The sequence below is a fragment of the Acinonyx jubatus genome, chromosome D1 (genome assembly GCF_027475565.1).
Source record: "Acinonyx jubatus isolate Ajub_Pintada_27869175 chromosome D1, VMU_Ajub_asm_v1.0, whole genome shotgun sequence".
Lineage (NCBI taxonomy): Eukaryota > Metazoa > Chordata > Mammalia > Carnivora > Felidae > Acinonyx > Acinonyx jubatus.
The window spans coordinates 44,022,460-44,048,570 of record NC_069390.1 but is presented as its reverse complement, the minus strand read 5'-3'; the positions used below and the strand labels follow the sequence as shown (position 1 = coordinate 44,048,570).

The window sequence follows — 26,111 nt, the reverse complement described above, 5'->3', positions numbered from 1 at the left end:
CATATCAGATAAAGGGTTAATATCCAAAATCTGTAAGGAACTTACCAAACTCAACACCCAAAAAACAATAATCCAGTGAAGAAATGGGCAAAAGACATGGATAGACACTTCTCCAAAGACATCCAGATGGCCAACTGACACATGAAAAAATGCTCCACATCACTCATCATCAGGGAAATACAAATCAAAACCACAATGAGATACCACCTCACACTTGTCAGAATGGCTAACATTAACAACTCCAGCAATGACAGATGTTGGCGAGGACGCGGAGAAAGAGAATCTTTTTTGCACTGCTGGTGGGAATGCAAACTGGTGCAGCCACTCTGGTAAACAGTATGGAGGTTCTTCAAAAAATTAAAAATAGAACTACCCTATGACCCAGCAATTTTACTACTAGGTATTTATCCAAGGGATACAGGTATGCCGTTTTGAAGGGACACACACACCCCCCAATGTTTATAGCAGCACTATGAAAACAGCCAAAGTATGGAAAGAGCCCAAATGTCCATCTATGGATGAATGGATAAAGAAGATGTGGTATACACACACACACACACACACACACACACACACACACACACACACACACAATGGAGTATTACTTGGCAATCAAAAAGAATGAAATCCTGCCATTTGCAACTATGTGGATGGAACTGGAGGGAATTATGTTAAGTGAAATTAGAGAAAGACAAATATGGTATGACTTTACTCATATGAAGACTTTAAAAGACAAAAAAGATGAACATAAGGGAAGGGAAACAAAAATAATACAAAAACAGGGAAGGGGACAAAACAGAAGAGATTCATAAATATGGAGAACAAACTGAAGGTTACTGGAGGGGTTGTGGGAGGGGGGATGGGTTAAATGGGTAAGGGGTACTAAGAAATCTACTCCTGAAATCATTGTTGCACTATATGCTAATTTGGATGTAAATTTAAAAATAAATAAGTAAAATTAAAATAAAAGCAAAAAATAAAAAATAAAAAATTAAAAAAAAAATTTTAAGAGAATAGTATGTTCAGTAGGGTGCCTTGGCGACTCAGTCTGTTGAGCATCCAACTCTTGATTTTGGCTCAGCTCATGAGCAGAGGGTCATGGGATCGAGTCCCACATCAGGCTCCACATTGAGCGTGGAGCCTGCTTAAGATTCTTTGTCTGCCCCTCTCCCTTCTTGTGTGCTCTCTAAAATAAAAAGAATAGTATGTTTATTTAAGTTGGGGTTCATAATACTTTTTTACACTGAAGATGGATCTATTTTCTCAAGTTATTTGATACTTCCCCCTAGAGCTAAACGCCAGAGAAAAGCCTTTAGAACACAAGGCATTTTTGGAGATACTGGTTACCGAAACAGTAAGTAAAACTCAATCAAGTAAATCAAGGCCTGTCTCATTTCATGTCACTGAACTTTTCTTTTTAAAGTTTATTTATTTATTTTGACAGAGGCAGAGACAGCACGAGTCGGGTAGGGGCAGAGAGAGAGAGAGAGAGAGAGACAGAGAGAGAGAGAGACAGAGAGAGAGAGACAGAGACAGAGAGAGAGAGAGAGAGACAGAGAGGGAGAGAGATGAATCCCAAACAGGCTCCGCACTGCCAGGACAGAGCCCAATGCAGGGCTTGAACCCAAGAACTGTGAGATCATGACCTGAGCTGAAATCAAGAGTTGGACACTCACTGACTGAGCCACCCAGGCGCCTCCTCCTATCACTGAATTTGCAAATTCTCTTTTTGAGAGAGACACAGTGTGTGCACACACATGGCAGAGGAGCAGAGGGAGAAGGAGAATCTCAAGCAGGCTGCATGCCCAGTGCAGAGCCCAACATAGGGCTGATTTCACAACTGACTATGAGATCATGACCTGGGTCAAAATCAAGAGCTGGATGCCCAACCAACTGAGCCATCCAGGTGCCCCTGTAACTTCTCTTAATAATGTCTGTACATGCACAACTCAAAAGGTCATTTAAATTTATAATAGAAACCCATTTAAAAAATATAAAATTAAAAAAAAATTGAAAAAAGGGGCACTTGGGTGGCTCAGTCAGTTAAATGTCCAAGTTTGGCTCAGGTCATCTCACAGTTCATGAGTTCAAGCCCTGCATCAAGCTCTCTGCTGTCAGTGCAGAGCCTGCTTCGGATCCTCTGCCTCCCTCTCTCTCTGCCGCTCCCCCCATTCATGCACATGCGCTCTCCCTCTCTCTCAAAAATAAATAAAACATTTCTAAAATAAACTATATTAAAAAGTATAAAATAAACTATAACTAAAAGAAATCCATTGCTACATAACTAAAGTTATATAATTATAGATTTATTTATAAAATAACAAAAGATTTAGGAATAGATCTGTTTATTATACTGTGAAAATGGTCTTGGTACATGTGAGAAATATTATATACTTTAAGGACAGCATTCAGAACTGTTAAGACAAAAGACAAACTATAATTTTAAACTCAATCTTGATTTAAGGGAAGGCTATTAAATTATTGGCTGGAATGCATTCAGCATGAACTCAGATTCTATATAACATAAAGCATGAAAGAGTACAAAAGATGTTGGGAGTCCAGTAAGCCCATACCTAAATATTAACTGTAAAACTGCAAGGACTTTTTTTTTTTTTAAATCTTATACACTAGTTTTCTTCTGAGACAAGTTGATTTTATCTCCAAGACTTAAGGCCATTCCCTGTAAAGAAGAATGAAAATGTTTATAATTATTAAAACTACATAAAATCAGTAGGTTATTCTATCTTAACCAAGTCCCCATTCAATAAGACATCAATAATGAGGGGCGCCTGGGTGGCTCAGTCCATTAAGCACCCAACTTTAGCCCAGGTCATGATCTTGCAGTTCATGAATTCGAGCTCCACATCGGGCTCTGTGCTGACAGCTTAGAGCCTGCAGCCTGCTTTGGATCTTCTGTCTCTCTCTCTCTCTGCCCCTCCCCGGCTTGTACTCTCTCTCAAAAATAAATAAAACATTAAAAAGTAATAATGAAACCAAGGATATACAAAACAGACTCAACTCAACTTTACTTTGTTAAGTACTTTTAGTGCTAGATTTACAAATAGTCAATAGATTTGTAGCCTGGATTTCAAAAATTATAGAGAACCCATTTCACAAACACCCTACGGGAACCAATCTGTTTTAGGCAAATAATCCAGAATGACAGGCCCAAAAAGTGGGCCATTTTAATGAAGCAGAAGTTTTATTTCTATTCAGAGATTCTATTCTATTATTACATACATACATACATCTAATACATAAAACACTAGTAAGATAGAGAATACTACATATAGAAATAATGAAGAAATGCATTCTTCCTTTTTATTCAGTTTAGAGATGATCTCAAAAAAAAACCCCAATTGTTACCTGACTCTTTGCACGAATTCTTATGTGGCCTGTAACAGGGGCCTCTGGTCCCTGTTGAATTGGCTTTTCAATGCTGACATTTGCAAGTGCATCTTCTCCAAATATGGAACGGGCATAGAGGTTGGCTGCCATAAAGCCACAGTAACCAGAAAGAGCCTGAAAGAAATTTGCGATAAATTCAATACTTCACTAGACAACTACACATAAGCAGGACCCATCAGCATAGGTAAATTATCATTTTTCAACACAGAACTTACCATGTAGTGATGGTTACATGACTACATAAATGTGTCAAAACTCAGAGAACTATATATGTAAAAAGTGTGAAGGTTACTGGGGTGCCTGGGTGGCTCAGTCAATTGAGCGTCCAACTTCGGCCCAGGTCATGATCTCACAGTTCATATGTTCGAGCCCCACATCAGGCTCTCTACTGGCAGCACAGAGCCTGGAGCCTGCTTCAGATTCTGTGTCTCTGTCTGTCTCTGCCCCTCCCTTGCTCTCTCTCAAAAAATAAATAAACATTAAAAAAAATTTTTTTTAAAAAGTGTGAAAGTTACCGTGTCTGTATTATGCCTTAGGAAAAATGACTTCAATCAAAGACACAACACTTATTCCAGTTTGTATTTTTACATTCCCTGTTTACTTACAGTTTCCTGATTGCACCAGACCTTAAGTTCCAAGAAGGAAGAGACCATTTTTGTTTTGTTCATTACTATATATCCAGCAGCTCACAGAGTACTGGGCATATAGTATTTGTTTGTGTATCTGCTAGACTATTTTTTAAATAAACTAATATATGAATTAAAACCTATTTGGCAGAATTTTACTGGTAAAATTAGTATTATAACATTAGCAGAAATTCTACAAAGAAAAAAATTTCCATAGAGCCTCAGTTTAATTTTTCTTTCTAGTCTTTTTTCATACATATACAACTTAGAAAATTCTGTATTCGAACAGATATATTCTGACCCACAACCAGAGCCAAGAGAAAAGAGGGCATGGACATTTTTAAATCCAGTATCACAACCTATTCTGGAAGGAGCCTTTAGCTGAAAGGGAGAAGACTGACAAGGAAAACTAACTTGACTCTCAACTGGGTCACTGCACTGGGAACAAGCAGGTTGATGCATTCTGGTAGAAAGGGATAAGCGGACTGACGCATTCTGTGGGATAACTTATCTCTTAGCTAGTCCAGAATGACACTGCTTTTCTCATGCTCAACAAAAACAAAAACACACTAAAGGAAATACAACAAAGCCAGGAATCTGCCATACTACTCTCTTATCAGATTTAAGAAGTTCTCAGTTAAATCTTACCTTCTCTGGAGTGAGGCATTTCATGTTGGTTGACTTTAATATATGCTGTAAATAGTCATTTAAGTCAACAATATTTGTGTTAACTGTCACCTGCACAGAGGGAGGAAAAAGGTCAAGGAGATCAGAATCCTAACCATGAGAAAGTTGTGAATTTCTTATCTTCAGGTTGAGAAAACACTCAGATGTCATATAGAACCTCCTCAGTATTTATTGGGGAGGATGGGCAACAAAAAAAGTAAATGACATCTCTACAAAATCCAATAAACTGTAAGCTGGCACCAGAACTTTCATACATAGATAACTTCATAAAAGATCAACATGCTGCATATAAAATATTTCTAATAAAAATTAAGGCCACTTTGTAAAACCTCTTTTGGACACTGGATTCAATGGTAAATTATTATTTATACATGCAATTATTATTTATACATGTCTTTAATGTCTTGATCAATCAGATTAATAATAGAACTGCTCCCTCACCAATTTATAACAGCAACTTACTGACCTACTTGCATAATTTCTGGTGAAGACTAATTTGCAAGAATAGATTATCGAGAGACAGCTTCTCATATCTGACACTTTTTAGGGGGACTAATTTTATCAGACCATCCCTCAACACTAGCCAAATAGGAAGATAAGGAGTTCAAGGAAATCTCCCAAGGACTAACTTTGTTTTCCCATTCGAATTCAGCCCACATCTGACGGAATTCAGCATCAGTGCAAGTTGCAGGCTGGATATAGTCCATGATGTCGATGTGAATATCACTGAGGACTACACAATTTCTGTCACTTGCTGCTCCGGAGACATCATAAACTGCAATATACACACACAAAAAGGTCCTGAATCACCAGAGGCAATCTAAAGGTAAATCTGAATGTTTTACAAATATTAACTAATACTCCCATCAATCCTATGTTGTAATATTATGATTTTCCGTGTTATTATGGATGAGAAAACAAAAACAAAGAGAAGTCATGTAAGTTGCTCAAGGTCACAGAGTTGATTAAGTGGAAGGGCCAGGATTCAAATTCAGTTGGTAAATACACAGCAGTTGCAGTGTGTTAGGCACCCCAGGTGGATATGTAAGTAGGTAGTATTCATGGAGGCAACTACCCTAAGTAGGTGCTTAACTAATAGTTTTGAATGAATACTGAGGAGCCATGGTGCTTAATGATACAATTATTTGCTTCTACGACTGCTTTTTCCACAGCAGAGTCGAAATCTGACTGGAGTCTCTTCTCTTGACATTTCTCCACGTCTTGACATTTCTATCATACTTTCAGAGAAAACTGAGGTTACCAAGAAAAAGTTCCTTCAATTTCTAGCCCCCTTTCTACAAACAAGTTTCTCTCTCTCTGAATCCATTCTCACCTCCTTACCCCACGTATCAGGGCATCTGTGATCCCTGCTTTGGTCCAGGGCTTCATTCCACCAAATCATTACCTCCCTCACTCGTGTGTTTACCTTTGTATTCTCTATGGACTTTCTTCCCTTTGTCTGTAAACATACTCACAGATCTCCCTCCCCCTCTGACTTCTCTTCAGTCTACTACCCTCTCTCATTCTTAACAAAACCAAGGTTCCAACTCAGAAGAGTCTATGCTCACTGTCTATGTCTCCATCTCCTAGTCTTCAACCCACCACCACTGTGCAAGACATACCAAAAATGTTACTTCACTTCACTGATCGCCAAATCCAAAGGACCCTGCTTTTAGACTTCATGCTACTTGACCTTTTGAAGTTTCAGATTCTTTATGAAGAGTTTTCCTTAACTTCTTCTTGACCACATTTCAGATACCTTTGTAGGATTCTCCTCGGCTGACCCAGCTTTCAGTATTCCTGTTCTCTTAGATTCGGTTTTCAAATCCCTCTTCATGCCCTCTCGGGGGGGGGGGGGGGGGATTCTTCCATTTCTATGGCTTTCAAACAAATATTTATCTCTAGTTGAGACCTCCTGTTCAGACTCCTATCAAACTGTGCTTTGACATATTTAGAAACTTTATTACTCAACTTGCTTAATATTTCTTTTTTCTCTCAAATTTGTCCTTCTCTCCTGTTTTCCTTGTTTTGGTGACTGCCATAAATATCAACACAAGAAAGGCAATAAAAAAATCTGAGGGTTATTCTAGCCCCTTCCTCCTCAATCAGTCCGTGTCCTGGGCATTCTATCTTCTTAATACTGATAATATTCAGCCCTTCCCTCCATCCCAACCTCTGCTGCACTGGTTCAGACTCTGTCATCTCTCACCTGTGCTACTAAAATAGTCTGCTAGTTAACCTTCCTGCCTCCTCCAGTCAGTCTTCTATCGTGCTGTTTAATCACATAACTCACTTTTAAGTCCTTAATGGCTCCCCTTTACATTAGGACAAACTGAAATCCTTAGCATGACAAAATATAGCTCCTACTAACCTTCCTAACCTCTGTACCCTCCAGTCCACTTTGAACTCCAAGTATGTCAAATTACTTGCATGTGTTCCAGCTGAATCCTTGCCTATCTGTGGAACACTTAGTAATCTTTCAAAACGACACTTGAGCATTTAGTTGTTCCACAATGCCTTACCTAACCTTCCCTGCCCACTCCCCCCACCACTTTGAGAAAACTGACCAAATGTCTGCACAGACTCCCACTTTCCCCAGCACAAGCTTCCTCGTAGCACTTACCATTCTGTATTACACGTATTCTCTGTTTTCTCTGTATTCTCTATTCTACTTGTCTGTTCTCCCTTACCACAAACTACGTGAGGAGAGATCTGTTGTCCTCACCATGGTGGCCCCATCCCTGACACAGGACTTACTTTAAAGAATGCTATTGACTAAATACCTCTGTGTAAGTTAGTCCCTAGGTGGTCCGGAAACCAATGCCTATACAATGTTTTAGACTCAGTTCAAAAGTTATCCTTTGATAACATATCCTCTTCCTCTGTAAAGCCTTCAGTACAGTCAGCATTTTTCCTGTATGATCTCAAAGCGTACAGTATATAAACTAGCACCAATCACATTGTGCTGTACTTATATATTTACTTATCTATCTCCTCCTTTTGCTTGGCAGTTTCTTGAAGACAATGACCCTCTATGGTTCATTTCCGTACATCCATGAACAGAGTACAGTGCTTACAATAGCAGGTGCCCCATAAATGACGAATGGGTGAATGAATGAATGAATGGAATAGATTCAGGTGCTGTCCTCAAGAAATGGCATACAGCTACTCCTTACAGAAATTCTTTAATAAAAATATTCAAACATCACAGGCTATAAAACAATTCCTTACCTATGTTACCAAAAATTATTCCATTTTCTGTTGATGCTACTTTGACATTAGCTTTAATATTTGCAAAATCATGAGGAGCAAGAGTCAAAGGAGATGGCTTTTCCACAAGTTTCAGATCCCCTGAGAAAACATTGAGATATGGTTAAAAAATTATTAAATCACATATATATTTCTCAAATCATAAATCACACATCTCCCAAAAAATAAAATCTTAAAATGTATGCAACTTAATTGCTTCTAGCAAAATAAGGAACAAGAGAAATGTTACGATTCAAATATTTTGAGGAAAAAAATAAATCATTTAACATCTTATTCACATCAATATGCACATTTTTAAAAACAGTCTTCTCAGAATAATTCTATATTTAATTCGTGTGTGTGTGTGTGTGTGTGTGTGTGTGTGTGTGTGTGTGTGTCTATTTGGGGCATACCATTTTATCTCAATGACTGAATACAAACTTCTCAAAAATCTTAAGTTTTAAATTATAATATACTCCATTATAAACAAAGATAAAATAATCCACAGAAAGACTTGTAAATGCTTAAAAACAGTTTTTTTGTTTTTTTGTTTTTTTAAATACAGGCATCAAGCTATATTGAGGAAGACAGGGCAGAAGTATCTTTTCCCTTGATATCTTAAAGTCCTTTAACTCTTGCTTCAGTCACACAAAATTTCTAAAAGGCACTGTACTCACTATTCCTGTACACAATTTGTATTTTCCAACTTCAAAGCCAGCTGTAGAAGTGGTCAGAGAGAGTAGGATTCATGTGTCTTTATTAAGAAGAAAAAGACATCTCAAGCTGCTAACTGTAACAATATTACTTTGGTAGGTATTAGTTATAGACTCAGAAAATCCTAGTTCTGTTCTAAGGCAATTAAAAATTTAACTAAGTGAACCATGTGGTAAATCCATAACTTTAATAGCTCTTATTAGTATCTAGAAAAACTGATATTTGTTAGATTACTGAACAAACCCATCTGGATGTACCAAGAGCATAAACCTAAGAAAGGCAGTGTCACAGAAGTTCAAAATATTGGGAGCTGAAGGAGACTAAACATTAAATGTAAAACTAATCCTTGATACAAAATGTCACAAAGACTCAAGAGAATTCTTACACTAAAACTTGTACATTTCCCTTATTAATTTGTCATAAAGACCTGCTATGTAATAATATCTTTCCTTTATGGTAAATGTCCTTACCCAGAGTAGCTAACTCTAACGTGCAGTTCTGCAAAGTATCACTGGTTTGGTTCACAACAAGTACATCCAGGACGATATCATACTGGTTGACATGGACATAAGCTTCTGCATATACAGGATCTGAGAAACCTGTCAACTGGGTGACCTATCAAACAAAAATAAAGAGATAATCAAGTTACCAAGACCATTTAACCAAATATATCCCTAGCCAAATGGCTAACTCTGTTAGGTAATTAACAGGTGTACTTAGACAAATCATTTTGAAGTAGATATAATAAAACTATTTTATAACGTAGATGTGGGTAACTGAAACGGAGACATTAGAAATAACAGGTGCTAGACTTTACAGCTGGGTAGGAGAAAGATGAGCAAATACATTAAACATGATCTCCATTTAGGAACTGAATAGATTTGGATACATTTTCAGTTAAATCCCTCAGCATCTAAACTTACTAGTTGCTCTCCAAAACTTGGGAACTAAATAAAATCCAGATCATGTGGTAGTCTCTGCTACCTAAGCTCAGGAACTAAATAGATTATATAGCAAGAAATGCTTGTAATTCCACAAAGATAAATTTTATACACTTCTCCCACCGTATTTTTTAAAAACACCCAAGTATATAGCATTTTAAACATAATATTGTCACCAAAAACACATGCAGCAAAAGAAAAAAAACAGATTAAAACTGGATTATGTCAAAATGAAAAACTTTTGTGCATCAGAGGACATTATTAACAGAGTGAAAAGACAACCTATAGAATGGGAGAAAATATTTGCCAATCATACATTTGGTAAGGGACTTATGATCCAGCAATTTCACCTCTGAGTATAATCCAAAAGAAATGAAAGTAGTGCCTCAAAGAGATATTTGTGCACCCATGTTCAAAAAGCATTATTCACCAACAGTCAAAAGGTGGAAGTAATCCAAGCGTCTATCAACAGATAAATGGATAAACAATTATTCACAATGGAATATTACTCAGCCTTTAAAAAGAATTCTGACACATACTACACCATGAATGAACCCTGAAGAGGTTAAGTGAAATAAGCCAGTCACAAAAGGGCAAATTCTGTATGAATCTGCTAATATGAGGTGCCTGGAACAATCATTCATAGTGATAGAAAGCAGACTGGTGGTTGTCAGAGACTGAGGGGAGGCGGGTCTGGGAAGTTATTGTTCAATGGGCACAGAGTCTCAGCTTTGCAAGATGAAAAAAGTTCTGGGGATGGATGGATAGATGCTGGTGACAGTTGCACAATAATGTGAACATACTCAGTGCCACCGAACTGTAAGGGGCTTGGGGTGCCTGGGTGGCTCAACCAGTTAAGTGTCCGACTCTTGATTGCAGCTCAGTCATGATCTCAAGGTGGGTTTGAGCCCTGCGCTGGGCTCTGTGCTGACAGGGAGGAGCCTACTTGGGATTCTCTCTCCCTTGCTCTCTGCCTCTCCCCTGTTTGTGCACATACATTCTCTCTCTCAAAATAAATATTTAAAAAAAAAAAAGAATACTTAAGAGGATAAATCTGATTTTATGGAAATTATATCACAATTTAAAAAAATTAATTAAAAACAATTAAAAACTCTAATATTGTTGATGTCAATTCCCAATTATAAGGGAGAGAAAGTGTTTCAGTAGTTCCAATTCTGCTACTAACCATATCTAGGACCAATCAATTTTAGATTGTTTACTCTCACCTAATAGATGAAAGGAGTGAACTAGATCATTGATTTGTGAATTTATGTATTAAGAATAGAATAGTTTTCCTAATAAAATCCTATATAGTACTCAAAATACTAGGAATATAAAAAAGTGGGGTCACACTGTTTAAAATAACAGGGGACAAAGGGTGCCTGGTGGCTCAGTTGGTTAAGCATCTGACTTTGGCTCAGGTCATGATCTCACGGTTTGTGAGTTCGAGCCCCACATTGGGCTCTGCGCTATCAGTGCAGAACCTGCTTCAGATCCTCTGTCTCCCTCTCTGTCCCTCCCCAGCTTGTGCTCACTCTCTCTCAAAAATAAACAAGCATTACAAAAATATAATGTAACAGGGGACAGAAGAAACTGAGGGCAGGGTGTCAGAGTAGAGGCCAGAGCCCTGTCCTTTAAAAGTTTTAGTTAATCTTTTAGGATCTCCCAGCTTATGTGTTAGTCTATGATTCCACAAACAACTGGAACAAGTTATAAAACCATCTATTGGACTTATAGTACTACTGCATAGTAAAATACTTTATTGGAATCTGAGGGTTTTTTAAGCATTTTATTTTTTTTTTAAGTTTGTTTATTTTTGAGAGAGGGTGCACATGCATGCACGCAAGCAGAGGATGGGCAGAGAGAGGAGACAGAGGAGCTGAAGTGGGCTCTGTTCTCACAGCAGACAGCCCATTGTGGGGCTTGAACACACAAACCATGAGATCATGACCTGAGCTGAAGTTGGATGCTTAACTGACTGAGCCACCCAGGTGTCCCAGTATCTTGAGTTTAATTCATGTTTCGTGAACCTATTGATCACAGTGACTTGACAAAAACTGATGCTGTGTAACAAGTTATTTTTCTTTTAAAAAACAGCGAGACCATGGGGCGCCTGGGTGGCTAAGTCAGTTGGGCATCCAACTTCATCTCAGGTCATGATTTCACAGTTCGTGAGTTTGAGCCCCGTGTCGGGCTCTGTGCTGACAGCTTGGAGCCTGGAGCCTGCTTCGGATTCTGTGTCTCTCTCTCTCTGCCCCTGCCCTGCTCACTCTCTGTCTCTGTCTCTCAAAAAGTGAATAATGTTTAAAAAAAAAAACAGTGAGACTAGGGGTACCTACCTGGGTGGCTCAGTCGTTTAAGTGTCCAACTCTTGATCATGCTCAGGGCATGATCTCATGGTCTTGAGATCAAGCCCTGCATTGGGCTCTGCATTGGCAGTGCAGAGCCTGCTTAAGATTCTCTCTTCCCTCTTCCCTCTGCATCCTCCCCACCCCCCCAACAAACAAATAAACAAACTCCTGTTTACAAAAATATGGGAGCAGCCACTTCCTAATTACTACTTTCTTTTTTTTTTAAATACTAATTTTAAAAAAAATTTTTTTTTACATTTATTTTTGAGAGACAGAGAGACAGAGCACAAGTGGGGAGGGGCAGAGAGAGAAGGAGACAGAATCTGAAACAGGCTCCAGGCCTTGAGCTGTAAGCACAGAGCCCGACGCAGGGCTTGAACTCATAAACTGTGAGATCACGACCTGAGCCAAAGTGGACGCTTAACTGACTGAGCCACACAGGTGCCCAATTACTACTTTCTTAAGTGGCTAATTTAAATAACTTACCAATGTATTTGACATTTTGTTACCTTGTTAAGTTTAGATGCCAGGGGATCTGCTGCCTCTTTCCTCTGTGTGTTGCCCATTGCTGCCAGCAAGCTCAGCTGAAACTGATCTTCCTTGCAGTTCATTTCATTCTTAGCAGTTAGTTGCATAAAGGAAATGGGGTCATCAGGCTGTACTGTCACATTTCTCTTTTCAGATTCTTTCTGTGTTGAGAAAACAGTACACACAACTCTCTTTAATACAGAAAGGAAGACAGCTTTCTGTAGGCCTATAGGGACAGACTTCACATAGGAGAACAGAAAAATCAACAAAATAAAAAACCACAAAGTGCTTTTATGACTTAATCATATACACCTTACCTTCTGAGATAATTTCTCTTCTTCTAGTTTAGCAGATAACATGTGAGAGAGGGACTGTCTGCATTCCTTATTGAAAATGTCATTCATTAAAGGTGAACATTCAGACAAGACCTTGAGGCACAGGGAAATTCGATCTACATCATCATCTGTAATTGGCTTCTTAGGAAGAGACGATTTTCCCAAATGAAGGATAGTGGCCATAAGCAACATAGCCTCAGCAACAAAAGACTAGAAAAGTAGAGAAATGGATTATTATTGTCACGGTTCTCCAATTCAATAATGTCACTTTATTATAACTCACAATCCAAGGAATAAACCTAATTTTCTCTTCACTCAAATAAGATTTCAAATGCTTTAGATTTTATCGCCATATATTTGATACACCCTTTTCCTTCCTATCTTTTTAACTGTCACCCTCTAATACCTTCATTAACCTTCAACTGAAATAGCAATGGCTTTTTAACTGTTTTCCCTTACCTAACCCCTTCACATGCCAGTGCTATCTTTTTTTAAAATTTCCAACTACAGAAAAGTTAAAAGAATGATACATTTTACCAGTTGTCGACATTATGCCACATTTGCTTTCTTATTCTGCCTGTATGTGTACACTTCCTTTTTTGACTAACCATATGAAAGCAAGGTACTCCACCCCATAAGTACTTCAGCATACACGTCTTAAGAATCAAGGCAGTTTCATGGGGCGCCTGGGTGGCGCAGTCGGTTAAGCGTCCGACTTCAGCCAGGTCACGATCTCGCGGTCCATGAGTTCGAGCCCCGCGTCGGGCTCTGGGCTGATAGCTCAGAGCCTGGAGCCTGTTTCCGATTCTGTGTCTCCCTCTCTGCCCCTCGCCCGTTCATGCTCTGTCTCTCTCTGTCCCAAAAATAAATAAACGTTGAAAAAAAAAAAAAAAGAATCAAGGCAGTTTCCTATACAACCACAATATCGTTATGTCACCTGAGAAATAGAGCAATCTAAAAATACATATACTATACGCTTATATTCAAATACATTTTCCTAATGTCACAAAATGTTTTTATTGTTTTTTTGATCCAGGATCAGCTTCATCAATCTTACTTGGCTATTATTCTCTTTAGTCCTCTCTAATTTAGACCAGTACCCCCTGGCTTTCTGTACTGTTTTCCAGAAATGAAAACCCATTTAAGAGACACTTCTGGGATAAAACAGACAGTGACTGACTAGATGAAAATACTGGAGAAAAGAGGTCTTTCCTTCACTGGGCCTTGACTGATCCTAGCAAACAAACGAATGGCTTCATAAACCCTTACATCTCTTCCACAAGATACCATTATCGTATTACTTTGTCAATTTTACAATAACGTTATATTACTATATCCATTTCCCCATTACCATAAGCTCTTTATTTTTAATAGTTTTAAATATTTATTTTGAGAGAGTGTGCATGCACGCACACACAAGTGAGAGACGGGCAGAGAGAGAGGGGGAGAGAAAATCCCAAGCAGGCTCTCCGCGGTCAGCATGGAGCCCGACACAGGGCTTGATCTCACCACCATGAGATCATGACCTGAGCTGAAATCAAGAGTCAGATGCTTAACCAGTTGGGCTACCCAGGCGTCCCCATAAGCCCTTTAATGACAACAACTTCAGCATTTCCTTTTAGGTCCTTCACTGTTCAGTGCACATAGTAGACACTCAATATTTGCTAGGTAAATGCAGGATAAATAAACTTACATTTTGCTTTTTCTTCTCCTGAACCAAAGCTACATAGCGCAAGGCAATCTTGGTCAGAGTTGTGGCAAGGGAGGCAGCAACAAAGAAATCTCCATCCAGAAGGAATCCTCTTAGGGGAGGTCTGCAAAGCAACCACAAAAAGTGAAACCCACCCACCATTTCTTAAGCAGCATACAGTTTTTGCAGAAATGATTCCAATAAGCCTATTTAACAATCTCACTGCCACCCTTCAGTGAAAAGGATTCTCAGTTTCCTCCTTAGCTTTTAGAATGGAAAAAGGAAAATATACATGGTTTTACAGCTTATCCTCAAAAGATGCTAGAGCCACTGAATATGGAAAAAAAAAATGATTACCAGTGTATGTACTGGAGCCAATGAGCTACATTCAAATTCCAGCTTATCTATTTATTGTGTCCCTATGGGTAAGTTACAAACTTTTCTAACAGAAGAGAAATTTGAGGTATCTTCTGTAAAACGGGGATAATCATATACTGCATTTCAACAAGTTGTTGTTAATAGACAAACTACTTAGCACAGTGCCTAGCATACAGTAAACAACTGTTAAAATTTTAGGCATCATTTTTATCTTCGTTATAAAATTGGGAGTGCAAAATAAGGCAGAAACATCAAATTGTTATTCCATCAATTAGAAGTGGAAAATCTTCAAAATTTGTTTCCCAAGTACTAATACAGACAATGAAACTCACAAAGTTACCTCTACTTTGCATTTTCTATGTGAATAAATTAATTTTAAACAGAACAGTTATTTCAATGAAAATAGTTTTAAGAAGCAGAGATTCAAGCCATTAACACAATTCCTGGGAAAAAGAAATTAAATGTCCTCCTTTCAAGTATCTTAAATGGCTAAGATTTCCATTTTGGTCAAAAAAAGCAAACTAATCAGAGAAAAACCATTTGTCCTATCACAGGAGTGATAACTTAAACAGTACAGATGGTAAGGTACAGGTGCTGCGAATTACCTTTCATCCTCTTTCTTGGTGGGTCGGGAACTACTAAGGGCGCTCTGAGTTGCATACGTGCCCATCTCAGTTACCAACTTCTGAACTGGCCCCACAGTCATTTCCTCTTCAGGTTTTAATTCACCAGCTTCTTTCTTTATTTCTGACTCTACGATTGGGATCTAAAAATCAATTGGAATATCAATTTAGTAATAATATCAACCGCAAGCAAATTGTATTTAAATATTCAATCATTTCTATGGAGGAGGCAATTCCCCCGAGGGGATTTTTGCAACTCTGCATTCAATTTTCTTTCCTTCCCTGGGCAATGTAGGAGGAGAACAGGGCTTTGGAGTGAATGCCACTTACTTGTTGAATGGTTCTGGGCAAGTTAATTAAACTACTTTGAGTCTCAGTTTCTCTCTTAAATGGAAATCTTAATTCTATTCGTACAAGTTACTTTATAGGAAAATGCTTAGGACAGTGACTAAGAGTAGATACTCACTAAGCCTTACTCCTCTATCCTTTCCCCTGCAATCCTAGCCCTAACAGCACCTATGCTAAAATGAAATAAACCTGACTTATATGTACATAGTAACTTCATCAACTACCTTTTTTAAAAAACCAAATGGCTACTATGTATTTATTCAATACCAATCCAATCATCTAACTTAAGAGCTCTTCAATCATTAACTGTCAATTCCCTGACTTCATAAGTGAAAAACCTAAAGTCCAGTCATGTTAAGAAACTTAGATCCAAGGTCCCAGAGTTAATTACCAGCAGAAGTGAAACTGTAACCAAGGTCTCCTGACAAGCACTGTTCTTCCTATTCTACCATATGGTGAGATGAGGAAACACTGCCAGTTTTAGTACAGAAATATTCTAATGTCAGCCCAGTTCTTATAATATTTACATTCTCCTTTCAAAACATAAAGGCTAGCACAGAGTTTTACAAGTCTTTTTTTTTAAACATAGAACCTCTTGTTCAAATAAAACCTTACCCTAAACAGTAAATAATACAGACAATGCTGTATGCAGATCAATGGAAGGGAGAGGGATGCCCCTAATTTCCCACAGCCTCTAAGCCTTAATTATAGAGGTAATTAAGACATATTTTTCAATGTTCTTTAACCCTGACGCTACTAACTAAAAACATGAAAGAAAGCAAACCACCACACAAAAGTCAGATTTACTGAAGTAAATACCACCATTTAAGTAGTTTTTTCTAAAGTAAGACATACCTCCCCCAGGGACCTGCGGACTTCAGTCATCACACTCTGAATGTCCTCCTTGGTACTACAGTATTCTCCCAGGATCCATAATGCTCCTCGGTAAATCCTAAGGGAAGAACACAGTTCTTGAAGCACAGATTGTTCTCTGTGAATTTAAGCTCAAGGAAAACAAGATTCTGCAGTTCCAAGGGTATATGGATGAAATTTTAAAAAAGAATGTAATAAAGGCACTAAATTTCTTTGATTCTCTCCAGAAATCACAAGGATTAAAAAGAAAATAAGTGTTCTCACCCATTATTATTACAAATATTCTAAAACTGGTAAACTCATTAGTAAAAATAAAACACCAAAATGTTTCCCAGAAAGGTGTTATCCTCCATTTAGGACAGAGTTAAGGTAAATTTTATTTTAATCACTTACTACTATAAAAACTGTATTACTTTGATGTAAAAAGTAATTCACTTTTTATTACAGCCACTGAAAAGAATAGACAAGATGCTGAACAGAACTATTAGGAAGGAGTGCAAAGGATTGGTAATACAAAAAACCCAAAAACAGAAGGAAAGCAACAATTCTCTAATTAAAAATGTTAAACTGAATAGAATCTTCAGTCACCTTTTCCCTAAGATTTTCATTAAATTTATTTAGAAAAATTTTAGAAACTAAAGCTCTAAGAGATGATGGACACTGAAGGCAAAACTTAGGTATACTTGTTTTCTCACAAAGGAAGCAAATCTTTCTCACTTCCACAAATATCAATTCATTGTCATATCATAAAAACAATTTTGCAAAACAAACAAACAAACAAACAAAAACAATTTTGCAATGGTCCTTTCTTTTCTATCCAGGCAGATATAATGGAAGTGTATTACATCCCACCTATCAGATGCTTTCAATGAAGCAAAGTTTGGATGCAACAGTCCTTTCTCATTAGCAAAAGCTATTTTAAGGGAAATGCATGATGTCAGATTTGGGCTGCATTTTCAATCCCTCATTTTAGTAAATGCTAATAGGGGATATAAACACTGATATCCAAAAAGTGATACCCTTTAAAAATATGTTCCTTCGCCACTTTAGGATACACCATGTTTTAGAGGAAATACGGATAGAGAAACCTAGGTCAATCATACCTACAAAAACAAATTCTGCCCATAGATTGCAGATTTACAGAGAGTAAGGTAAGGTGATGTTTACTATGACACTTATGTTGGTTTTAGTGTTTTGATTCATTTCTTCTCTCTTGTATTTTCTACCAAATGACCCTTTAAAGATAGAAACGGTAAAATGCTTGCTTGACCTTACATTTAAACAGACGTTAAACCTACTTGACAGATTTAATAGCATGAAAGACTTCAAGCATCTTCTCAACAATAAGCATTCTCAGGTTATCAAAGCGCTGAATGGCTTCACGGACAAACTCCAAGACATCAGCGGCTGCTGCTTCATTATTGTCACTGAGAAATTCCATTAACTGAAAGGAAAAAAAAGAAAAATAGGTAAGTTATATAATTTTCAGAAAGAAAATTATCTAAGTTTTAAGAAGTAAACAAATTCACAAGAAATATAATTAATGATTTTCAAACACGTAACAAAATGTTGAGAGACAAGTACTGTTATGTAAACAAAGTCACAATGTCTTTTCTGGTTTTTGTGCAGCCAAGTTTACTACAAAAAAACTCACTATAAAACAAACGCTGGAAATACACAACTCAAAATAAATTAATTGGATACACCTCAGTTGTAACTAAAAGCAAAATCATTTCAGAGGAAATCTGAAGTTCAAAGATAAAATTTCAAATTATAATAACATACTTCATTTATCTGACAGTGACAGAAGCCAAAGATTCTAGGTATATATATTTTTCCTATAACTAAATCCTTCAACTTTTTTTTTTGTTTTTTTTTTTTTGTTTGAGAGAGTGAGCAGGGGAGGGGCAGAGAGGGAGAGAGAGAATCCCAAGCACATTTCACACTGTCAGTGCAGAGCTCAATGCAGGGCTAAAACCCACGAACCATGGGATTGTGACCTGAGCTGAAATGAAGAGCTGGCCACTTAACTGACTGAGCCACCCAGATGCCCCTAAAGCCTTCAACTTAAAAAAAAAAATTTTTTTTAACGTTTTATTTATTTTTGAGAGACAGAGAGAGAGGCAGAGTGTGAGCAGGGGAGGGGCTGAGAGAGAGGGAGACACAGAATTTGAAAACAGGCTCCAGGCTCTGAGCTGTCAGCACAGAGCCCGACATGGGGCTCGAACTCAAGAACCCTGAGATCATGCCCTGAGCCGAAGTCAGACACTTAACTGACTGAACCACCCAGGTGCCCCTAAATCCTTCAACTTGTAAAGAGATAAAACTATTTGAGAGAAATACTTATTTGCCCTACTGAATCACATATACACAGCATAATTTTGCCACAGGTAATTGTAACAAACATCAATTATAATAATACATGGAAGTACTCATCACTGTGTTTTTCTGTATTTACTTAAAACAAAAAAAATGTTTGTTTGTTTGTTTGTTTTTGAGAGAAAGAGAGAGAGAATCCCAAGCAGGCTCCACGCTGTCAGTGCAGAGCTCAACAGGGGGCTTGAACTCATGAATCATTGAGATCATGGCCTGAACTGAAATCAAGAGTCAGCCACTTAACCGACTGAGCCACCCAGGCACCCCCGTTGTTTAGTTTTTTTTTTAATTAAAAAAAAAAATTTTTTTTTTAATGTTTATTTACTTTTGAGAGAGAGAGAGAGAGAGAGAGAGAGAGAGACAGAGTGCGAGTGGAGGAGGGGCAGAGAGAGGAGATGCAGAATCTGAAGCAGGCTCCAGGCCCTGAGCTATTAGCACAGAGCCCAACGCAGGGCTCGAAACCACAGACTGTGAGATCATGACCTGAGCCAAAGTCGGACGATTAACCGACTAAGCCACCCAGGCGCCCTGTTTACGTTTTTGATGTAGATGTAAGAGAAAGAAGTCAGAGTCCTTAACCTTCTGAGCTTAACAGTGAATATCAAGATCCCGTCTGACCACAAGATTTAGTGAATCTACTAGACAGTTCCAGAGTCTAAGTGCTACATAACTCTTTTCATTCTTTTAGAGAATTTCAAAATTAAAGTCACTGGAATTACATACCACAGGAATAACATTTGCAGCCATATCTGGAAATCGGACAGAACAGGAATGCAATGTTCTCACAAGGAGTTGTCTGTATTTGTCAGTATCTTCATGCTCAGACACATTATTTGTTTTAATCACTTCCTTCTTCAGAACAATAACCAGCTAGAGAACCAAATAAAAGTTAAGTGGGAATTATACCATGTTTGGCCTGACAGCTTACAACAGTGCTTTCTTTCAGAGTTTTGTTTTACCTCTTCAACATTCCTAGAAGAAACAAGATCCAGTGCTAATTGCAGAGTTTTCTTGCGTACTTCTAAGTCTGGTGTGCTCAATACTCTCAGGATGTCCATAACTAGATCCTGAGAAAGAACAAAAACTCCAGAATTAACACAAATATTAACAGAAAAAAATCTTAACCACACAATAGGGTATCTATCACCACCTTACTTCTTTAATCAATACAATCACTAGTGGTAGAAGAACCAGATATCTGGGGTATCCTGATGTAATGCAATATGAAGTATATAATATCACATATGATGCAAACTACAAACATTTACTCTTTATCAAGCTTTAGATCAAACATATAGTTAACAGGAAATATAGGAATCAGAGAAACAAACTGAATGACACCACTGGAAAGTCATTAAATAAACCCACAAGGAAGAGCATCTTACAGGACAATTGGTCTGGTCTCTTCAACAAGCCCACGTCATGAAAAAAAAATACTGCTCCAACTGAGACATAAGGACATAATCAGGTAAGCCATAAGGTCAAGAATTGGACAAGCTAAACAAAAGTACATTTCAGGGACATCTGGGAAAATCTGACTTTGGAGTTGGCATTGGATAATATTAAGAAACTATCAATAATTTCATTAAATGTGATAACATTATTTTTGCTCTGCAGGAAGATGTTATGTTTTAAAGGAATATACTTTAAAATATAGCAAAACTAGGGATACCTGGGGGGCTCAGTCGGTTTAAGCGTCTGACTCTTGATTTCTGCTCACATCTTGATCTCACGATTCAGGAGACCGAGCCTGGCATCGGTCTCCACGCTGTCAGGGGCTCTGCCCCTCCTTCCTATTCGCTCATGTGTGCGCTCTCTCTCAAAACAAATAAACTTAAAAACATGTTTAAAATATAGCAAAACTAATTTACACATGATTTTACTTCTTTAAAACTTTATTTAAAAAAATTTCACTGATAAAAAAGTTCTAAAACTCTATTCCTGTGTAACTTTCACTTACATTCACCAGTTGTTTTTTTTTTAAATATTGATGTTTATTTTATTTTTTTTTTTTAAACATTTATTCATTTTTGAAAGACAGAGAGCGCAAACGGGGGAGGGCCAGAGAGAGAGGGAGACACAGAATCGGAAGCAGGCTCCAGGCTCCGAGCTGTCAGCACAAAGCCTGACGTGGGGCTCGAACTCATGGACCGTGAGATCATGACCTGAGTCAAAGTCGGCCGCTTAACCGACTCAGCCACCCAGGCGCCCCATTCACCAGTTGTTAATTCTGTTGCATATGCTTTATCAAACTCTACCCCTAAACATTGTCGTGTACATTTCCAAAGAAGGACAAGCTCTTACATAACCACAGTACAATGATCAAATTCAGAGAACTTAACACTGGGAACAATGATATTAACTAATACACAGTCTATAATGCACATTTCTCCAACTGTCCCAAAAATGTCCTGTAAATTTTTTGTTGTTGCTCTGATCCGGGATAGCATTGGAGTTAGCTGTCATGGGGCTTTACTTTTATAACAATCATTATTCTCACAGATTAAATAGGTATGTTGATAATTCCATAGAATTCAATTATCTTTTTTTTTTAAGTTTGTTTATTTATTTTGACAGAGAGAGAGCACATGCACGCACACACAGGGGAAGGGCAGAGAGAGAATCCCAAGCAGGCTTCACAGTTTCAGTGCAGAGCCCAAAGCAGGGCTCAAACCCACGAGTTGTGAGATCATGACCTGAGCCAAAATCAAGAGTCAGATGCTCAGCCAACTGAGCCACCCATGTGCCCCCAATTCAATTACCTTTTATTTTCAATCAATTGGAATAATTATTTTTCACAAACTGTAAATTATATCCAAATTAAAATGCGTGTATTTCTATTACTAAGAATATCCAATGCAGTACAAATAGCATATAAGATAACATTAATTCATTTTAGAAAAAAATTTTTTATGGCAAAGACAATACCCCAAAAGACTATGGTGATTCAAAAGTTACATCTTAGTTGACCAAAATTTAAACTGCCCAGTCTCCAAGAATTTATGTTACTACACTTGATCTTAGCCAAAAGGCCAAGAAGTGATTCAAGAATTTATGTTAACCAAGACAGCAAGGCTTAAGTATTATCTCAACTTGAAAAAGATTTTATCTAGGATTTTTCTCTTCCAGATAATGTTTACCTGTAGTACTCGTTCATGAGCAGGATGCTCTTTTAATTCTATCAATCGATCCAGAACTATGAGCTTTACATTGTTGTCACTTTCCTTAATAATTAAATCAATGTAGCACTGAGCAGCAGCCTATATAAAAAAAAAACATGTTTTAAGCACACACCCATCTTAAACACAGAATTTGAAGATAAGGAAAAAAAGCCCCTAAGAAGCCAAAATATATTCACTACTACTGTACTAAAACTTTATGTATTTTCCCCAAAGGAATATGTCCCTCTATTTCCTAAATTCTAATAAATTTCATTTTCAAGTTTAAAAAAGTTAAGAAGCATCACAAATTAAAATAATGAAAAGGGGCTGCTATAGGTAGAAATACCAACAGTCAAAAATTAAGAGTCGAAACTAAGGAAAAGGTAGAAAAAAGCAGACAGAGTATTCCCTAAAATATAGCTATTGAGTATGTTTTAGTTTAGGTGCAAAGTCTAACACACCTGCATTACAGTACAGAAAAATTAAGACCATAAAAATTACCCTGACTCATTAAAAGCAGAGGACAAAGGAACAACCTGAAAGAGCTCCCAATGACCAAAGCTGGAATAACATGACCAATAAAATTAAATAATAATGACTACAATATACAGAATGAAATAGCCATGCTAATATGAAGAGAGAAAGAAAGGGGGAGGGAGGAAAAAGTACAGCTCCTCCTTGCAGAACTCCAATTATTAAATGTAGAATGAGGAAAATAGAAAACCACCATTAAAATATCACATTAACAACCGCTGTACAGGGGAGCCTGGGTGGCTCAGTCGGTTAAGCATCCAACTACTTATTTCGGCCCAGGTCACGATCTCATGGTTCGTGGGTTGAAGTCCCACATCAGACTCTGTGCTGGCAGTGCAGAGCCTGCTTAGGATTCTCTCCCTCTCTCTCTGACCCTCCTCCATGCGCTCTCTCTCAAAATAAATAAACATTAAAAAAAACCCTGCTGTACAGAAATGCTAAAATTATTTGGTTTAAGTCTGAGCAGAAATAGGATATTTCAAAGTATCTTCCCATGTTATTTATGGATTACAGTTTTTTTTTAATGTTTTATTATTTGAGAGAGAGACAGACACACACACACACACACACACACACACACACACACACACACAGTGTGAGTGGGGGAGGGGGAGGGGCAGAGAGAGAGAGAGAAAGAGAGAGAGAGAGAGAGAGAGAGAGAGAGAGAGAGAGAGAGAGAATCCAAAGTAGGCTCCAGGCTTTGAGTTGTCAGCACAGAGCCTGACATGGGGCTCAAACTCACAAGCTGTGAGATCATGACCTGAGCTGAAGTCAGACACTCAACTGACTGAGCCACCCAGCAGCCCCTCATGTTATTTACTGATTACAAAAGAAGAAATCATAACTCAACAGTGGAGAAATCTAGCAGACACCATCTTCACTGACTGATCAAGGTTAACACCACTAAGAACACTTTAACATTACATACTCCTTGATCTAATACACTGAGAAAAGTGTATCACTTCCACAGTATTCTTCCCCAAAACGCATAACCTCAATCTAACTATAAGAAAACATCAAACTCAAATTGAGAGAGACATTTTACAAAGTGACCCCACTACTCTTCAAGTGTCAAGGTCATGAAAAACAAGAAAAGGCTTGAGAAAGTGTCACTGATTAGAGGAGACTAACACATGACAACTATATGTAATGTGGGATCCTGGATTGAATCCTGGTACCAAAAAAGGACATTTTTGTGGGGAAAACTGGTTAACAATATTATTGTTAGTTAACAATATTATTGTTCCAATGGGAATTTCTTAATTTTGACAATTATACAATTGCTATCCAAGACACGGACATTATGGGAAGCTGGTGAAGGGTGAACTTTGTCCTACTTTTACAACTTTTGTTGTTTCGTTGTTCTGTAAGTCTAAAATTATTTCAAAATAGAGTTAAAAAAATTTTTTTAAATTTTTTTGTTTACATTTATTTATTTTTGAGAGACAGAGACAGTGTAAGCAGGGGAGGGGCAGAGAGAGAGAGAGGGAGACAGAATCAGAAGCAGAGTCCAGGCTCTGAGCTATCAACACAGAGCCCGATGCAGGGCTCGAATCCACGAACCATGAGATCATGACCTGAGCCGAAGTCAGACGCTTAATCGACTGAGCCACCCAGGTGTCCCAGAAAATTTTTTCTTCTAAGTCTTGGCAGCTAAAGCAATCAAGTCTCCTATTTATACAAGCTGGCTTTATAGAACAATTCATTCTCTGAATATATTAGAGGTTCATCGTGCAGTCTTGATACAGTAAATTAAAGAGAAAACTTAATACTCCATTGTTGAAAATATGCACTCTTTTTAGGATCCATCATGTAGAATCTAAAATTCATTTCCCAGATCTAGGTTTTAAGGTAATTAAAGTATGGAGAGTGATCTTAAAATCTTCATCATTCTCCAGAAACCAGAAATATTAGTATTCTGTCACTCTTTCTCCCCACATATATATATATATATATATATATATATATATATATATATATATATACGAAAGCAGGAAGGAAGAAAACAACATTGGAGTATGTAAGGAATCTAATAAGTTCACAACATTTATAAATTGTTGTCTCTGTGCCATGTAATCACATAGTAAACTGCAATGCCACTAAATCATAGTGCTAAGACAGCATACGTATCATCCAACTGGCACCAAAAGAAATAAGCAGTACCTTGATTGCAGTGGGCGCACTAGAAAGTGTCACTAATGTTCCAGCGGCTTCATATTTTACAGCAGGGCTAGATGACTGTAGTAAGTTATAGATGCAGCGAATGAAACGAGCCCTTTCTGATGGATTAGCATGACAGACCTGGAGAAGGAAACATTTAGGTTTCAACGGACTTCAGGGATACTTGCTTTCAAACAGATTTTTTATAGTTGTCAGCTTACGGGATGCTACTTCTTATCATCTGAAAGCTAAGAATAGTCTTATAAGGGCATCTGAAGATGTCAGCCAACATGAGATGAGACACTGTGGCTGGTAATTTCAGAAAGAAATAGGTTTTACTTTGGATAATTGTTATAGCTACTCATTCATTTATTCATTCAGTCATAAATACTCTCACAAAAGGTTTTCAAATGGTTTATAATAAAAGATATGCGTACTATACACAAATGAAATAGAAAAAGAAAATGTAGAGTAACAAAATCAAGGACAAATTATTAACCAAGTGATATTAAATTTGATTCTAAATTTTTATTCCAGATGTAATGCCAAAAAGGAAAACATAGCGGATATCAATCTCAATAGCTAATAAAAGGAAAATAACTGTTCTTAAAGCAAGAAAGATAACCCCCTTTTTAAGTACTACTACTTCTTATTGGGAACTATATTCCATACTGTGGAGACAACTAATTTTCTATGTTGTCCTAAATATATTGTAATACCTTTACCTATAAAACAAATTTTTTTTTTTGATGTTGGTATTTCTGTCAGATTTTCCTAAAATATGTACAGTCAAATCTCTCTCATTCAGGCAAGACTCAGAAGCTATTCCCTTTTACTATAACCTGGACTCTGTTAGACCAAGAAGTCTCTGAATAGCAGAGAACCGCTATTTTTGAGAACCTAAGTGGCATCTCTAAACCATAAAATGAATTAAAAGGAACTATAGTAAAACCTTGGATTGCAAGTAACTTGTTCTGCAGGTGTTCTGCAAGATGAGCAAACATTTCTAATAAACTTTAACTTGATAAATGAGCGAAGTCTTGCAATATGAGTAGTACGTGACACCAAATGTCACATGATCGTAATTGAGCCAATGGTTCTCTCTCTCTCTCTCTCTCTCTCTCGATGA

General features: G+C 37.5%; 1 protein-coding gene and 1 pseudogene across 1 annotated transcript in view; both read right to left on the bottom strand.

Moving 5' to 3' along the window:
- Positions 1–2,285: 2,285 nt before the first annotated feature.
- COPB1 (COPI coat complex subunit beta 1) overlaps positions 2,286–26,111 on the bottom strand; it is a 36,331-nt gene continuing 12,505 nt past the window's right edge. Inside the window, exons 7-22 of the mRNA XM_015087579.3 lie at positions 24,986–25,123; positions 22,268–22,387; positions 20,087–20,194; positions 19,851–19,997; positions 18,050–18,195; positions 16,734–16,830; positions 15,513–15,673; positions 14,533–14,653; positions 12,822–13,049; positions 12,486–12,665; positions 9,155–9,299; positions 7,953–8,072; positions 5,351–5,496; positions 4,683–4,772; positions 3,367–3,522; positions 2,286–2,680 (exon numbers count right to left, since the gene is read on the bottom strand). Of these exons, the coding sequence (XP_014943065.1) occupies positions 2,621–2,680; positions 3,367–3,522; positions 4,683–4,772; positions 5,351–5,496; positions 7,953–8,072; positions 9,155–9,299; positions 12,486–12,665; positions 12,822–13,049; positions 14,533–14,653; positions 15,513–15,673; positions 16,734–16,830; positions 18,050–18,195; positions 19,851–19,997; positions 20,087–20,194; positions 22,268–22,387; positions 24,986–25,123 (2,163 nt within the window). The 3' untranslated portion in view covers positions 2,286–2,620. The remainder of the gene's footprint in view (positions 2,681–3,366; positions 3,523–4,682; positions 4,773–5,350; positions 5,497–7,952; positions 8,073–9,154; positions 9,300–12,485; positions 12,666–12,821; positions 13,050–14,532; positions 14,654–15,512; positions 15,674–16,733; positions 16,831–18,049; positions 18,196–19,850; positions 19,998–20,086; positions 20,195–22,267; positions 22,388–24,985; positions 25,124–26,111) is intronic.
- LOC113603540 (uncharacterized) lies at positions 22,028–22,171 on the bottom strand (annotated as a pseudogene).